The sequence below is a fragment of the Prosopis cineraria genome, unplaced genomic scaffold, assembly GCF_029017545.1.
Source record: "Prosopis cineraria cultivar Desert tree isolate PC_DT_omini unplaced genomic scaffold, ASM2901754v1 PC5, whole genome shotgun sequence".
NCBI lineage: Eukaryota > Viridiplantae > Streptophyta > Magnoliopsida > Fabales > Fabaceae > Prosopis > Prosopis cineraria.
The window spans coordinates 38253382-38270681 of record NW_026555336.1 but is presented as its reverse complement, the minus strand read 5'-3'; the positions used below and the strand labels follow the sequence as shown (position 1 = coordinate 38270681).

Below are 17300 nucleotides of genomic sequence, written 5' to 3'. Positions count from 1 at the left end.
GTGAGATGATTTACCAGATTGATTATATCTATATTGTCCTACTTATTCAATGAGAGACTATCTCACTGGTTCAATGAGAGACTCGAACCTAGCTAATTATCCACTGGTTCAATGAGGAGGCTAGTCTAAGATATATGACAACCCATAGTGTGAGAAATGGGAAAAACTTTGTTCCCTAAGTGAGTTGGGTATGCCTTAATTGGTTAATCCCCTTACGAGTATTTAGGCAAGGGAAGTCATGGAATATGAACTATCCCATCATATTATGGCCCATAGTTTCATGTCAGAGAAATAAGGAGGATATAAGGGAGGTTTGGTCATGCATATCATGAGTAAGGGCATCTGGTTGTCTATACTATATCCCTAATGATGATCTCACGAGTTGAGCCTTAATTTCTTCTAATGTAATTGTCAGTGAATTATGTGACCAACTCTCTTTATATGAAAAGTGCTAAAAAATATTTTTTCTCAAGTAAATGCTATTATGTGTGTAGACTTATGAATATCTATTTTTAAATGTTTTACATGGATTAAAGTATTAATATTATTTGTCACTTGTATTTTAAATTGATTAACATGCATTAATATGGGTTAGTCGGACCTTGGTTACTGAGTGGTTATACTCACCCCACTATCTTCAATATTATAGGAAATAGCTTAAGAGGTGTAGACAAAGGAAAACACCTAAAGGCTTAGGATCGTGTTCCATTTATAATAGGCCACTTTATTTTGAGTAATTATATGTATATGACAATTTCAATTGTCAATTAGAAATTCTCATTTGTTCCTTACTTGCATTATATGAATTGTATATTATAAATTTATTTTGAACCTTAGGGAGTAAGTTGATGAATATGTGTTATTGTAATAGGGCCAAAATACTTATACAAAATACTTATATTATGAGATAATTTGGAAAACTTGATGAAAATTGTGATAAACTCCCCCTTGTATGTTTTTGAGTTTAAGGGGTTGAGTAGTGTGAGTATTTATGTGATATGATGCATTGCACGAGCTAGTCTTAACGATTTGTATGTGGTCAAATTGGTGTTGGTGGCTATTGGCATTTGATATTTGGTTTGGACACTTGATTTTGTAAAAATTGTTGCAAAAATGTAAGTTTTAAAAAGTGTGTTCAATTTTTGTTTTAGAAAGAATTTGAACTTGAGACTAATGCCATTAGTTAAAGTTTAGAAAGAGTTTTTTATAAACACCTAGTTCGCATAATTCGGATGTTGGATAGAGATTTGAGGAGCATCAAAAATTGTCCCTAATGCTATCAAACTGACAGCAAAATTTGTTGTCAAAATTCGTGTAATTGCACCGTAGCACATGTTCAACAAGCTGTGGCACATGCCTCAACTTTTCAAAAATTTTCTTATTTTAAATTATTAAACAAATGCACTCACATATGTAATGATCCCATACTTTCGCATATTGTGAACTCTAATTTGTCTAATTACAAGACTTTAAAAATAATTTTAGTTTTGTAAATTTGGGATCCTCATTTTGCTAACTATTAAAAATTTGATATTTTGTTAATTAATATAATCCATTCTTTAATTACTCAAGATTTGGTTTTAATTATGGGATTAGAAGGAGGAGGATATTACAAGGTGAGGTAAAAAATATAATAAAAAATATAAAGTGAGTTCCACTATTATATTTTATTATTAAAAATATTTAAAAAAATTTTATGTGGGTCCCACTAATAAATAATTAACACCAAGTATACTTGAATGAAAATTATGAGATTGAAAAATATAGTTAACCCTTAGTTAATTTTAGGATCATTTGTACACTTTTACATATAAATTAAGAGCAAAAATAACTCTTAAACTTTAATTAAAATCAGAGTGGGGACATTAGTTATATGGTATGGGGGCGTGGGAAGTCAAGAATCGATTCATATTGATGAGGATAAACGTAACAATAATTGAATATTAACTGTGGTTATTAATAAATTAAAATAATGACAATATACACAGGGATCTTTAATGACACACTCCTTAACGTAAATTTCATGTTTTTAAGATACGTATGTTATGTATTTATCTTATAATTTACTAAACATAATAAACCATGTTGCTACTTTCTTTTCATACATAATCTCTCATTTTTTATTTAACTGTCCATTTAATTTAATTACTCCTCCGGTCCTTATATTAGTCACCTTCTAAAAATATAATTTAGTACACTTTATAAGTCACTAGTTGATGGAATTGTTTTATTTCAAATTAAAATTTTCAAACTACTCTTAAAAAGTAAGAGAAAAAAAGATAAAAAATAATATTATATTATTTATTTATTTTTTGCTTTTTTACTTGAGGCTAGATTTGAAATTTCATGTACTTTTATTTCTTATATTTTAATTGTATTGATATTGATAAAATTGATAAAAATAATTAATAAATATAATCAAAGGGACTATACTATAGAAGCATCAATGACGGTGGCATTAAATCAGGTATATTATATTATCATATATTATAAGTAGTCAATGGCAAGTTGTTTTGGTGGCGGCTACATGGGTTCAGATCTACATGGGTTTGAATATGGCATTGACATATTTTTGTGTGCATCTATTTAATTTAATTATATATAAAAAAAAAGGTGTATTATTCTTTCTATCTTATATCATAAAACACTCACGTGAGAGATTTAATATTTTAAAATATAAAATATTTTAATAATATTAATTTTTTATTAAATATGTTTATTTTAATAGTACATTCTCTTTTTATTTAACTTCTATTACTCTTTCTTTTCAATATATTAAATAAATAATATTTTTAAAAGTTTATATTTTTATTTTAAAAAAAATAATATTGTGTTTTAATAATATTTATTGATACGTGATATTTTATCATTTTATAAGAGGAAGTATTATTTAGTCAATGTTTATAAAAAATAATTATATAATCTTGTTTTCAATCATTATGAATTGAGCAAAATAAAAATTGTGTGCAAAGATTGGTGTAAATCTTGAGACCAACCACTACTGATTCAAACTCTTGAGATAAGATCGACTTTTTAGGGCAATGCAAATTAAGAATGTAGATTACCCTCAGTTTAAGCCACCGTTTTCATGCTATATTTTAAACCTTGATTTTGATGCTAGTGTTAAGATCCATTGAACCATCTTTTTCATCGTTAGACTCTAAAATATACACAAGTAAACTTGATATTTTATCTCGATCCCATTTAAATGTTAATTCATTAAATTTAATGTATCGGTCTTTTTGCAGGTCAACGAAATATCGGTGGTCTTTTAATCTACATATACTTCTCTGTGTTTAAATACACGCCTCTTCTTCTTCTTCTTCTTGTTTTTTTTTTTTCCCCACTCATAATGTTCTGGATCCTTTGGAAAAGGCTAAAAGCTATTGATTAATTATTCTTCATTAACGTACGTTGTAAAAAATTACGTAAAATTAATATGCTAATAAAATGTTATATAGAAGAGGGAGGTATGGTTTATGAATTGAACAATACTTAAAAAAATATAGCACGCTATCTTCACACATATCAAATACTAGCCAGTATTGATTCAATCATTTTAACATGGAAACCAAGGAAATACAAAACTTAATTTGAGCCATGAACAAAAATTTATCGATGCAAATTCAGTGTGCGACATGAAAACGGATTTACGTGCGCCTAATGGAAGTTTCTTTTTTTCTTTTTTTTTTGGGGGGGGGGGGGGGGGGAAGCGCGTAATGGAAGTTAAGTCATTGAAATGACAAAACTAAAGTAGGTGCACTAACATTAGAATTGTCGCGACACAGCGATTTAAACTATATCCGGATTAGCATGCCAGCTTATAATGTGACTATCCAAGTACTATTTATAAGTCTTAAATTATAATAAACCAAAAAATATTTTTTTTTCTGGCGAATGTGAGCAAAACCCTACTTTATTCCATCACTGAAACTTCTTTTGAGTGAGTAACACCCAAAAAATCATTACACAATAAATCCTGTAAAGGATCAGGAGGATCCCACAAAGAAATAAAGAAAAAATCATGAGAAAAATTGTAATTAACAAATCAATCCGCACACTGGTTGCCTTCTTTACACACATGACTAAAAACAATATTTTTAAAAAAATCAAGAACTCTACTAATATCATCAAGAAAAATACTATCAGGCTTCTTCTCCACCCAAGCATCTTTCAGCATTGATAAGACAGCAATCGAATCTCCTTCAATGATTAAATTTTTTACTAATAGCTCATTCGCTAACCTAACTCCCCAAAGCACGCCCCATGCATCTATAGCTGAACAATCACCTATTTTTTTAAAAAATCAGTCATCCAATCTTCATTATTGTTTCTTAAGAGACCACCACACCCAGCCATACTTAAGCTATTTTTTCGCCACACCATCAAAGTTTAATTTAAATCATCCCAAAGGGAGACAAGACCATCCAACATCAATAGTGATTTTTCTAAACATAATCAAAAAATCACCACTCTTTAAATTATCCAATTTTCAGATATAATGATTTATAATGCCTGTTGGGTTCTTCGGCATCACAAAATTAGAATCAAATAAAGTTTTATTATGCCAAAACCATTGCCACCAAGTAGCCATGGCAAAAATTTTGCTCCAATCAAATTTACCCCTCATATTTTTGAATGAAGGGAGTATAGCATATCTAGCCATAAGATACATAAAGGAAATATCAAGAAAAGTATACTCATCAATATAAAATATAAAATTTATCAGGACATGCTATTTTTGTTGGCCAAATTGGAGGATCAGTGTTTCATTAAAAACTCAGTGAACTCACACCAGATCTAGTGTGTGCCGGCTAAAAAGGATCCTCAACTAATAGTTAACAAGGAGAAAAAGACAGCACCTGGCCATCAAAAGAAAGCCTGAGTTATTTAAAACGTGATCAAACATATCGAGTTCGTTATAGAGCTCACAGTCTCATACTCTCATTTCTTTTATTACCTATTTTTAAATACATTATAATTATGCGCGCGCGCATGGATAATATTTGAATAATGTTATGAAAGACATGTTCTAAATTATTAAACTCGAGAATTTAAATAAATTTATAATAAAAATGTAAACCCATAAATTTATAAGATTTTACTTTTATTAATAAATAATCTTTAAAAACAGAATTAAATAATTAAGATATTAAATATAATCATCATTTAATTTAAATATGTTTTAAATATAAATTATTTAAATTAAGTCTATCTATATTTATAAATTATTATACTCAATATAAAAATTTTAAAATATGACAACTTATTTTTAATTTTTTTGTTAATATTAATATTTACTTTTTTTAAGTTATATTTTTCATTGAACGAATTCTACCACTTTTATAAATTAAAATTTACATAATATATATATATCTTATTTAATGACTTTGTAAGTGAATTAATATAATTTTATAAATTAAAAATATAAAAATAATAAATTTAAAAAGTTAATTCATGAATTTAATTAAATTTTATTTAATTTAAATTGATGAGTAAGTTAATAAAATTTTATAAATTAAAAATATAAAATCAACAAACATTTATAATTAACTCAAAATTTGAGATAATGATGTAGCCACCTAACCTGTCTGTGTTTTTTTTCTTTTAATACTAAAGAAATTATTATATTGTAATAAAAAAGACAGCTAATAAATCAATATCAAATATCAGCTACTATTAAAGTAAAATCTATCACCTTAGCACTATCGAACTACAGTGAATACACTATAGAACTGAAGTAGATGTAGACGCTTCGATTTGGTAGTTATTACATTGTCAGGTCTTGCATTGCTTTTTTGTGCCTTGTGGTTGCAAATGTGTGGGCATTGAGAAGGATAGAAAAAATCGCACATTTTTTAAACGGTTGCAGCTAATGTTTGTGGTCCTCAAATCTATATCAAAATCTTGTTAGTTAGTAACCTATTTGCCTTTCCAACGTTAGTCTATTAGGGACGTACCTATGTCATAGGTTATAGGGATAATTGTCCCCCACAAAGCAAGAAAAAATTAAATATAATTTTTAAATATTCTTTTACCTTTTTTAGAGAATTTCAATTGCCCCTCCCCTGTGAGGAAAAGTTCATTTTCTCCCTTAAAAATTTTTTTATCTTCAACAAAATTTATTTAACTCAAACCTTATCCATATGCCATTTAATATTAAATAATGAGAGCTTGAAAATGAAAGGAATAATAATTAATTAAAAAAATAACTTTCTTTATTTATTTTTATACTGTTATAATACATTGCCTTGATCAGGGGTGAACCCACGTAGTACAGCTTGAGGGAGGAAAGCCCCACAACCACAGCCACGTGTATTTGCAGCATGGATTGGGTTAGGTGGGCCCCTCCTTTTGTTTTTTGTTTTTTTAAAAAGTTCTGCTCTTTATCCCCACCTCATACGAATAAAATGTACACACGTATAATTATAATTTTTTATTTGTATATTAGATAGAAATAAATTGTACACTATATTGTTTATATACAAGAATATTTTTATTATTGATGCATGATTAATATTACCTTTTCATTGACAAAAAAATATAACTTAATATTTATGAGTAAAAATACACTACCATTTTTCTATTTTGTTTTAATTGTATATGCATCTCTTCTATTTTAAAAACGTATAAAAAAATTTTAGAGAATGAATGTTATAAAATACAAACTTCTCAACTATTTATAAAATTTTGTTTTTATCTATCTAAATATTAGTTGATTGTTAAATTATATATATTTGATCAAAATACTTCTCTTTAAACATTGATGTTTTCTAAAAGTTATTCAAATTATCCAAAAAGAATTTTTTATGATACATATACTTTTTACTTTATATAATTCTTATGTTAAGATTTTTTAAATTATAAAAATATTTAATAAAATTTTTATTCTAAAATTTAAAAATAAATTATTGACATATATATATGTATAATAATTTTTATTTAAATTTAGCCTCCACACTGGTTTCCTCAATGACCTTGCTATCATAAAGCAAGGGAATACGCTGTAGAACTACAGTAGATGCAGACACTTTTGTTTGCTGGTTGTTAGGTATTACATTATAAAGTCTTGAATTTTATTTATTTATTTATTTATTTTGGCTTGGTGATTGCAAATACATGGCATTATAAAAGAGAGAAGAAATCATACATTTTTTAAATGGTTGTAAATAATGTTTGTGCGTCTCAAATCAATATAAAATTTACTCCCTTCATTTAAAAAATATCTTATTTTTAGATAAATTAAATTTTAAAAAATATAAAATATTGTTAATATTTTAATATATAATTATTATATTTTTCAAAGTATCCCTAATAAATAAATTATTTTATATTTATTTTAAAGTAAATTTTCTATTTAATAGATAAAAATAAAAAGATGATGTTAGTTTAAAAATAAGTATTCAAATAACTACTTTATTATAAATTAAAATTTAATTAAAAATATTTTATTTTTTAAATAGAGGAATTACTTCTTTCATTTTTTTTTATAAAAAAATTATTACTTTAATTTTATATAAACAAAATTAAATTTTTAATAAATATTTATTATAAATTTTTTAAATTATCCTTCGTAATTTTATTATTTATAATTATAAAAAATATTTTCTCAACAAATAAATACGTAGTGAGTATCCGACTATCTGTTAGTAATCTACTACCCTTTCCAACACTAGTCTGACATGCCTACATTATAGTCTATGGGGACAATTACCCCCACGAGGCCATTAAAAAAAAAATTAAAACATAATGTTTACCCTTCAAAAAAATGAAATTACCTCGCATTTCAAAGGAGGAAAAATCCCTCCTTGGAAAATTTCATTTATCAACTCCAATCTCATTTATATGTTATAATTTTAAATGATGAAAGTTTGAGAATGGAAGGGGCAACAATTTAAAAAATAACTTTCCTTGTTTGTTTTCTTACTCCTATGTCAAAGAGATTATTTAAATATTTAATAAGAGTATATAGATATAATTTAGTAACCGCTCCCTCCATCTAATTTTATAAAATTTTTTTAGTGATTTGACATTTTATAATACAAAATGTATTAAAAAAATATGAAAAAAAATCCACCGAGCACCCCTTGATCAAATTTATCCATGAATTTTTTATATCACTAAAAGTCAAAGCTACTGATTTAATATTAAATTTTATAAAAAATTACAATATTATCCTGAATGAAAAAAGATGGATGTAGATGAACGACAATCTAGAAGATGGACAACTTATATAATGACATTGGAGATTACAAACACCTTCGTCATCAGAGATGAATCCCTTGAAGACATGAGGCGTTTGAAGATTAGTGACACCTCCGTCGATTGAAACGAATCTCTCCATAACTTGAACTAAATGATAAACTTTAATATATAATTAACTACAAGTGAGATTTATTCATCATTTTTACAAATCTTAAAATACAAAAAAGTATAAATAGAGATCCGAATTTCTTCAGGACTTGAACTAGGGTATCTAAAAATCAACGATACCTTCATTGTCAGAGTTTCTGCCCAAGAATCATTTGACGAAAGAAGAACCATGGGTAATGTGCAAACAACTACAACCAATTCAAGACGAAGAAAACACACCTATCACACCAGTATGTCATCATACCTTAAAGTTTTTATCATATTGGTGGCTTCCCAGTCTTCATCAACCTCTGCCCCAATGGTATGTTGTTTTAATACCAATGTGAGTGATTCCTACCCTAATGGTTCTTAGATATCAGTAAGTCTCCTCTTTTCTCCTTAATTGTTCACACTAGTGTGTATCAATTCTAGTAGTATGAGTGTTGGTTTTATATTTAAATGACTTGTTTGTCACTTTATGTCAATTATTAATTCTCCTGTTGTACTTATTCGTTATAACAGTAATTTGAAAAAATGCAACCTCTAATTGTGGATCTCTTATTAGCTTCCAATTGTGATATGTTTTATATAATGCAACAATTCCATTCCAAAGAAATGAACATTGAACAAAATTTAGTAGGGGAATAAACAAAATTTGTCTATGGTCTAATGAAATTTTAGTTCATTTATTCTTGTTTTTTTCATCTTTCTCATAATCCTCTATTCTAGATTGAAATAGAAGAGAAATGATAAAAGCATAAAGACGAGGTGGTCACTCTTGTTATTGTTTTTGAATTGGGAGCTTCGTTGTTTGACTAACGATTTGGACAACTTGTTTAAAGAAGATGTGTTTGTATTATAGTTGAGTCAACGGATAGTTTTTTTTTTTCCCTTACAATAAGAGACAATATTATCATTTAGTTATGAATTTAATATAAAATGATTGCTCTTGCCTTACAGTGACATATCATGAATTTTGAATTTTTTTAATATTTATGGTGAACGGATTTTCAGTAAAATAATTTCAAAAATATGACTTCATAATGAAGAACTACAGTAAATGCATTGTTGAACTTAGTAGATGCAGACACCTTTATTTGGTGGCGATTGCATCGTGAGGTCATGCATTGTCCCCTTCCCCCTCTCTCGTGGTTACAAATACGTGGCATTCTAAAAGACCGAAAAAATCGGACATTTTTTAAATGGTTGTCTAAGCTCTAATCTTTGCGGATCTTGAATTTATTGAAATTTCATGGGTCAAAAACCTATCTGCTATCTGCCTTTTCATCATAAGTCTATCAGGGAAGGCTGTACTTGCATTATAGCATATGAGAACGATTCGCCTTACAGGATGTGAAAAAATAAATAAAAATGTAATCAGGAGAATATCATTTAAAACTCTTAATATCAAATAGGGATAAATATTAATAATTAATAAATGAATTTTAAATTGTAATGAGTATTATATCCATCCAAGTCATTATTTGATATTAATTTTTTAAAAAAATCCTTAATTAATATTCTCCCAAAATAATCCAGCACATCCTCTTTGTTCTTGTCAGAAAATTACAATTGCCGTTCTCTCCGTACAGAGAGACACGCAAGAGCTGTTTGGTTTTTATTCTCTCTTTTATTTTAAAACTATTTTACAATACCGTTTTTTAAATTATTTCTTCAAAATGAAAAATAATTGCTTATATGTGTTGATTTAAAAACAATTTTAGAATTGAAAAGTTGGTTGATAGTAATAGTTATCTGCAATTAATTGTAATAGCTTGTGATAACTATTGGTTAAAGATTATAGTTTTCAATAATTAAATGTAATGTATTTTAAACATAAAAAATAAAATAAAAACAGATTCAAGATTTTTCTATTTTTTATTTTTAATAGTTTTGTAAATAATTATATTCAAAATACTCATCTAAACAATTTTTTAAATTTTTGTTAAAAATTATTTTTTGAATAGAGAAACCAAACAAACCTTAGCTCTCTTCCTTTTTAGAACTTTAAATTCCACACTACCGCTTTCAAATTTTGAACATTAACCCCCTAATGTTAAAATGTCAATTAAATTAAATGGAATTTATGACACATTAACCTAATTAAGATTATTTGGCGAATGAAACGAAAGTTTTTGTATTTCTTTAATTTATTTAAACTCAAAACATAACTGGGATCGGGTAGAATGTAAGCATGTAAAGCAAAAATTTCATAGAGGAAAAAAAAAATACCGTAAACTGATTTCAAGACGATGGAAATGTCACGCAGATCCATGAAATTTAAAAGCAAGTTAACTTTTCGTTCCAAAAATAAAAGCAAGTTAACTTAAATGGCATTTCAGAAGCAAGAGTAGACATCATATTGCAGAATAGAATTGAGAGGACATCTGAACATGCTACAAGCTGCAAGGCGGAGACGCTAATACTTGATGACAAAATTCCCTTCCATTAAAGTTGTGTTTTAAGTAAGTACAGTAAAATTAATTAATATAACACCAACAATTTCATGTCATTTGTCAAGTAATCTTAATTAAGCTGATGTGACATAAATTTTGTTATATTCAACTGTCATTTTAATGATAAAAAAATTATGGCCAAGCTTAAAAAATGAAGGGTTGGATTTAAACTTTCAAAAATAAAAGAAGTTATGTACAATTGACTTAAATTTGAGAAGAGTTACAATGTTTTGGTAAAAAAAAAAAAACTAAAAACATCCCTATTTGAATAAAAAAAAAGGTTAATGAAGATCTTAAACTCTAAATTATTGTGTGTATAGCATCATAGACTCTGAACTCTTGAAATATGCAAAAAAAAATTTAATTTTTAAATTTCAAACACCTGAAACCTCACTATTAAATTAAAGAAAACAGTCATTATTTTTTTAATTGTGGGGTTTAATCACACATTGATATGATACTCATCCTGATTTTAAAAATAATAGTCATTTTCTTTAATTTAACGATAGAGTTTTAAACACTTGAGATATAAAAGTTGAGAAAAGTTTTTGCATATTTTAAAAGTTAAAAGTCCATAATTCTATTTATATAATAGTTTAGAATATAGGATGCTCATTAATACTAAAACATATAATTGTTTATGCTTTCATGCATTTTCACAATTATTTAAAATGCATGTATAATTTTATTTTACACTTTCTAAATACCATTACTGTTTATAAAATTATCAAGCTAATGTTTATTCAATATTTAACTTAGGATAAATGAGAAAATTGGTTCCTACACTATATATCCAAAAGCATTTGGGACTCACAACTTGTCTTTTGTGTAATATTTTTTTTCAACGTTTAAAAACAGTGTGATCTTATCTAAAATTACAGCAAAGGGTTCAAAAATTATAGACAAGGGCCCAAAATTATAAAAAACAGACAAAAAATTTTTTTGGTTACTTTACATAACTTTTGAGATCATTTTTTAGTTAACTACTACTCAAACTTGGAGAGAAAATTGATTGAATCGAACATATTAGTTTTTATCTTATTTTTATTTTTAATTTTTAATTTATATTTTTGAATATAATTTATACATATTTATATCCAATAACATTGTGAAATGAAGAAATATAAAAAAAAAGTATGAATTATGTATATATGTATATATTTTAAATTTATGAATTAGAAATTATCAACTAAGTATATATTTTGGAAGAAAATAATTTAATATTGATGGATATTATTTTTTATTGTATATTATTTTGTTTGAAATTTCATCAATAATTTTTGTTATTATATATAAGTATTTCTTTCTATTTTATAATATAATATTTAAAATATAATAATTTAGTCATGACTGATTGAATCATGATCAGATCATTGAATGATAAATCAATTTCTTGATTCAATTTCATAACATTGATATCAACTTCTACCCATGTATATGTAAAATATTAAAATATAGGATTTTAATACTAAGTAATGAAAATAAAAAAATTAATAATACCAAAAACAAGCGAAAAAAATATGTTAAAAATTTTACATATTTCATCACCAAATTGATGCTCCGAAGCCAAACGGCATACTCGTACGGTCAACCCAATCTCTCCTTCTTGAGTCGTGACACGTGCTATCTCTTCTTCCCCGTCGTCGTTGTCGTCTTCTTCTCATCTTCCCGTCTTACTTACATAAAATCAAAATTGATTCCGTGTGTGGACGGGGATCTAAAATGGAAACTCCACTTGCTCTCCCCCCCCCCCGCCCCTATAAATACCTCGTTCTTCAACACCTTTTCTCACTCACCCTACCATGGATGTCATCTCCTTCTTCGCTCTCTCTGTTCTTTTCTTCTTCTTCTTCTTCTTCTTCTTCTTCTTCTTTCTCTGCAAATCCTTCTCCTTCAACCTCCCCACTTTGCCTCTCCCTCCAGGTACTATGGGTTGGCCTTACATCGGCGAAACCTTTCAACTTTACTCTCAAGATCCCAACCTCTTCTTCGCCTCCAAAATCAGCAGGTTCTCATCACTTGTTATCTTCTTCTGATTCTGAAACTCATTCACTAATTCTCATCATGGCTTGCTCTGTTTTACTTCTTTTCTTCCCTTCACAGGTACGGCTCTATTTTAAGTCCCACATTCTGGGTTATCCTTGCATCATGATTTCAAGCCCCGAAGCTGTGAAATTCGTGCTCAACAAAGCTGATCTCTTTAAGCCAACTTTCCCTGCAAGTAAAGAGAGGATTCTGGGCAAGCACGCTCTCATGTTTCACCAAGGAGAGTACCATTCTAAGCTCAGAAGACTCGTTCTTCGTACCTTCATGCCTGAAACTATTAAACACATCGTCCCCAACATCGAGACCATCGCCATAGTTTGCCTCCGTTCCTGGGAAAACCGAGAGATCACCACCTTCCTAGAAATGAAGACTGTAAGTCACGCCAACGCAAAACAGAGCAAGCTAAAGGCAAATCCTCTGTTTCACTGACGGTATTTTTATTATTTGTTTTAGTTCACCTTCAATGTGGCTCTGCTTTCCATCTTGGGAAAAGAGGAGGGAGGGTACGGGGAGGATCTTAAACGGTGTTACTACATTCTGGAGAAAGCGTACAACTCGATGCCGGTGAATCTGCCGGGCACTCTGTTTCACAAGGCAATGAAAGCGAGGAAGGAGCTGGGTGAGATACTGAGTCGAATTATGGCGAATAGGAAGAGGGAGAAGAAGACGGAAGAGAAGAAAGACTTGTTGGGGTGGTTGATGGAGGAGAAAGCAGGGCTCACTGACGAGCAGATTGCAGATAACGTTATCGGCGTCATTTTCGCAGCCCGGGACACGACGGCGAGTGTGCTTACGTGGATAGTCAAGTACCTCGCTGAGAATCCCTCGGTTCTACGAGCAGTGACTGTAAGTATCTCTTGCAGTAATTCATGATACAGTCTGAACATGGAATATTCGAAAGTTCGAATCTGTTTGTTTTACGCTCTTTGCTTCAGCTTTATTAATTTGTTGTTCGGCCCGTATATTTTTGAGCTAATTTAAATGCAGTCCCTGAGTTTTGATTATTGCAACTCAATCCTGTAATTTTAATCCAATTAAAATTTAATTTTTAAATTTTAACTTAGTACAACTTAATCTTTACGGTTTTAATAATTCAAAATGTTGGTCTCTGTAATTTAAAAAATAAAATTATATTTTTTTATTAAAAAATATAAGATATTTTCAACCAAATCTCATCCCTCAATAAGATAGTTATCTACTTTTAAACTAACCTTATCTTTTTATATTTATCTTTATTAAACTCTCTATAATAAATATAAAGTCATTTATTAATAAGGACACTTAAAAAAAGATAATGATTACACTTTAAAAGACTAACAATGTCTTACATTTTTAACATCTAACTTCTTAAATTCTATTTTTGAATAGAGGGAGTAAAGATTGCAATTATTTGTAAAAGTTTAAATGATTAAAACTATAGAAATTGAGAGTTGTGTTAAAATTCAGAGACTCACTTTTTTCTAAATGAAAGCTATAGCGGTAGCACTGACATAAAATTAGGAATTAAGTTATAATTAAATCATAATTATAGGGACAAAATATTAATGTTTATTTAATTATAGTTTTTTTCTTTAATTATAGTTGGCTTGGCTAGGAGTACCAAGGGATTTGGATATTCCAATTTTATATTTTTAAATTTTAAAAAGTATTTATTATTATTATTATTATTATTATTATTATTATTATTATTAAAGAATCTTTAAAAATCTGTTGTGAGGATCTTAGTGAATATATGTGTATATATATATATATATATATATCAAAGCTAACATAGATTGGGAACTTCATTTATCCCATGCAACGCAAGACAGCAAAATTAATTGATTAAAATTTGGCTAAACAATCAAAAGTCAAAATCTAAACGGGCAAAAAAGTTAATCATAATTAATTATTATATATATAATCACTCTTTTTTATTAAAATTAGAAAATTAATCCATAATTGTTTTATCTTAGTCGATTTATTTGTGGTATTACATGAAGCTTTTATTACAATCAAGTCAATAAATTAAAATATAATATTTGAAATCAGCTGAATAATGAGTCCGAGATTGTACTGCAGGAGGAGCAAGGGAGGATCATGAAGAAGAAGGAAGAAAGTGGAGAAGGGAAGGCTCTGAATTGGGAAGATGTCAAGAACATGGCCTTAACTTCAAGGGTCATTCAGGAGACTCTTAGAATTGCCACCATTTTGTCCTTTACTTTCAGAGAAGCTGTCCAAGATGTTCAATACCAAGGTTAGTATTATTTGAAAGCCTAACATAGTATATTTTCTATGTTCTCTCAACTAAAAACCAATATAAAAATTTGAATGTATAGCCAGTGGCCTAATGCTGCAATAACATCGTGCCCCATTCTTCAGGGGTTACAAATGTTCTTGAATCAATATAAAAAATCTCATTAGATAAAGGTAAGTTTAATGATTAATATACTCCATCTTGTCTTATTTATAGGGTGGAAGAAATTTTTTTGTGTTTTATTTATAAGTTACGTTATTAAATTTTTATCATAAATAAATTATTCATTTTACTTTCCATGAGATGTAGGAGAAAGAAAATATGATATTAAAATGTATATATAAAATAGAAATAACATTGAAAACTTTGTAAATTTTATAAACAAAGTTAATGAATTTTAAAATTTTTTTAAACTTTGATATAATATGTTAAAAATAATTTATAAATAAAATTAAAAAATATAATAAAGAAACATTTAAAAAAAAAAAAGAATGCATCAACTCCGGGATTTGAACTTTTGAATTAAGAGGTGATGCTCTTCCATCATGCTTGTCCATTTGCTCTCTTCTTTTTTGTTTTAGGTGATTACTTCAATTTCCTTTCAGATAAAAATTGAATGTATATGAAATTGATTTGGTCAGGATTCTTGATCCCAAGAGGGTGGAAAGTTTTGCCCCTCTTCAGAAACATACACCACAGTGCAGACAACTTCAATGAGCCAGACAAGTTTGATCCTTCTAGATTTGAAGTAATTAACAACGATATGGCTTTTATTTTTGTTGCAACTGCATATACTTTTACTAGAATCTCGATTCCACTCTTTTTTGGTACAATAGGTTTCTCCAAAGCCCAATACTTATGTGCCATTTGGGAATGGGACCCATGCATGTCCTGGGAATGAACTTGCTAAGTTGGAGATCTTGGTGCTTCTCCACCACCTAGTCACCAATTACAGGTTCCTCAACTTTCCCTTATTGTCACAATCAATGCTCATTTTTATCATATAATGAAAATTTGGGTTAACCAATTTGGTTAACCCAATTGGTTAAACTGGTAATTAAACTGATAAAATCAGTGTTTTAATTGACTTAATAAAATATTTTATTTATGATTGATTTAACTATAATTTTAATTATCGATTATCAAACCAGTGTCTTAATTGGTTTAATGATTAGTTCAATTTTCAATACTTTAATTTTTACAATAATATAAATTCAATCTTTCTTTTATATTTGTGCATGTGTTTAAATATCTGAGTGATTAAGTGTGGGTATATATATATGTATATATATTTTGTGCAGGTGGTCCCTGGAGGGAGCACAAAATGGGATTCAATATGGGCCATTTGCACTCCCCCACAATGGCTTGCCCATCAGATTGTTTCCCAAGAAGCAGATTCCTCACTAAGATTATTTCAAATTTATAAATATATATATATATATATATATATATATATCAAACGGCCTCAAAAAATTATCTCCCAAATTGGTTCCAGATGGTGAAGATGAATCATCAACAGTTCAACACCACCACCAAAGGCAACTGTATATAGCAGAATAGTATTCATGAAGCCTGAAAATTTCAGATTCCAGAGTATTCGATTTGTAAAATGTTTGCATTGTTTAATTGAAAAAAATTAATGGAATGAAAAACTAAATAACAATTATCACATATTTTCACTGTTCATCCCACCTTTCAAAATCTACACAAGTTTTTTAGTGAGATGCATGGAATATCCTTTGCTAATAGTAGATATTAATTTCTATTAAGATATTGAGAGTATGATAAACCTTTTTAAATTATAGCTGTTCCGTACGCTAAGGTTACTAAGTAAACTCTCAACCGCTTTGGTGTATGAGATTATCAATCATGTAATCCTAAATTGATAACGTTTACAGGAATTTTACAATTAAGAATTGAAGAGGATGCAGTGATGTCACCAAATTACTATTATTACATGTTCTGACACCCAATTTTGTAACAATACTATTAAACCGCAGATTAAAAATATTCAATTGTTCATTGAAATTATCCACTGCACATGTCAAATTAACTGTCCAATAAATTTTTTTCTAAACATATTTATTGATAGGTCCTTAGTTCCAAGTTTCTCTTAAAATTTTCGGTTGATGTTGATTGTAGCCCATACTTTTCATCATATTTTTTTCGAGACACTTTGATTAGAGAGGCGGATTCAGATCGGGAATGTT

General features: G+C 28.3%; 1 protein-coding gene across 1 annotated transcript; it reads left to right on the top strand.

Moving 5' to 3' along the window:
* Positions 1–12938: 12938 nt before the first annotated feature.
* Positions 12939–16763, top strand: LOC129311945 (abscisic acid 8'-hydroxylase CYP707A2-like). Its single transcript, XM_054954456.1, has 6 exons — positions 12939–13226; positions 13308–13700; positions 14916–15090; positions 15732–15838; positions 15927–16045; positions 16392–16763. The coding sequence occupies exons 1-6, from the start codon at positions 12957–12959 to the stop codon at positions 16495–16497; spliced, it is 1170 nt and encodes a 389-aa protein (XP_054810431.1). The 5' UTR covers positions 12939–12956; the 3' UTR covers positions 16498–16763.
* The last annotated feature ends 537 nt before the right edge of the window (positions 16764–17300 follow it).

What these genes read in the sequence shown, in the direction of transcription:
- LOC129311945 (XM_054954456.1), top strand. Translation starts at nt 12,957, where the DNA reads ATGATTTCAAGCCCCGAAGCTGTGAAATTCGTGCTCAACAAAGCTGAT. An exon ending in CGGTTCTACGAGCAGTGACT is followed by an intron (nt 13,701 to 14,915) that starts GTAAGTATCTCT and finishes ATTGTACTGCAG; the next exon opens with GAGGAGCAAGGGAGGATCAT. An exon ending in CCAAGATGTTCAATACCAAG is followed by an intron (nt 15,091 to 15,731) that starts GTTAGTATTATT and finishes TGATTTGGTCAG; the next exon opens with GATTCTTGATCCCAAGAGGG.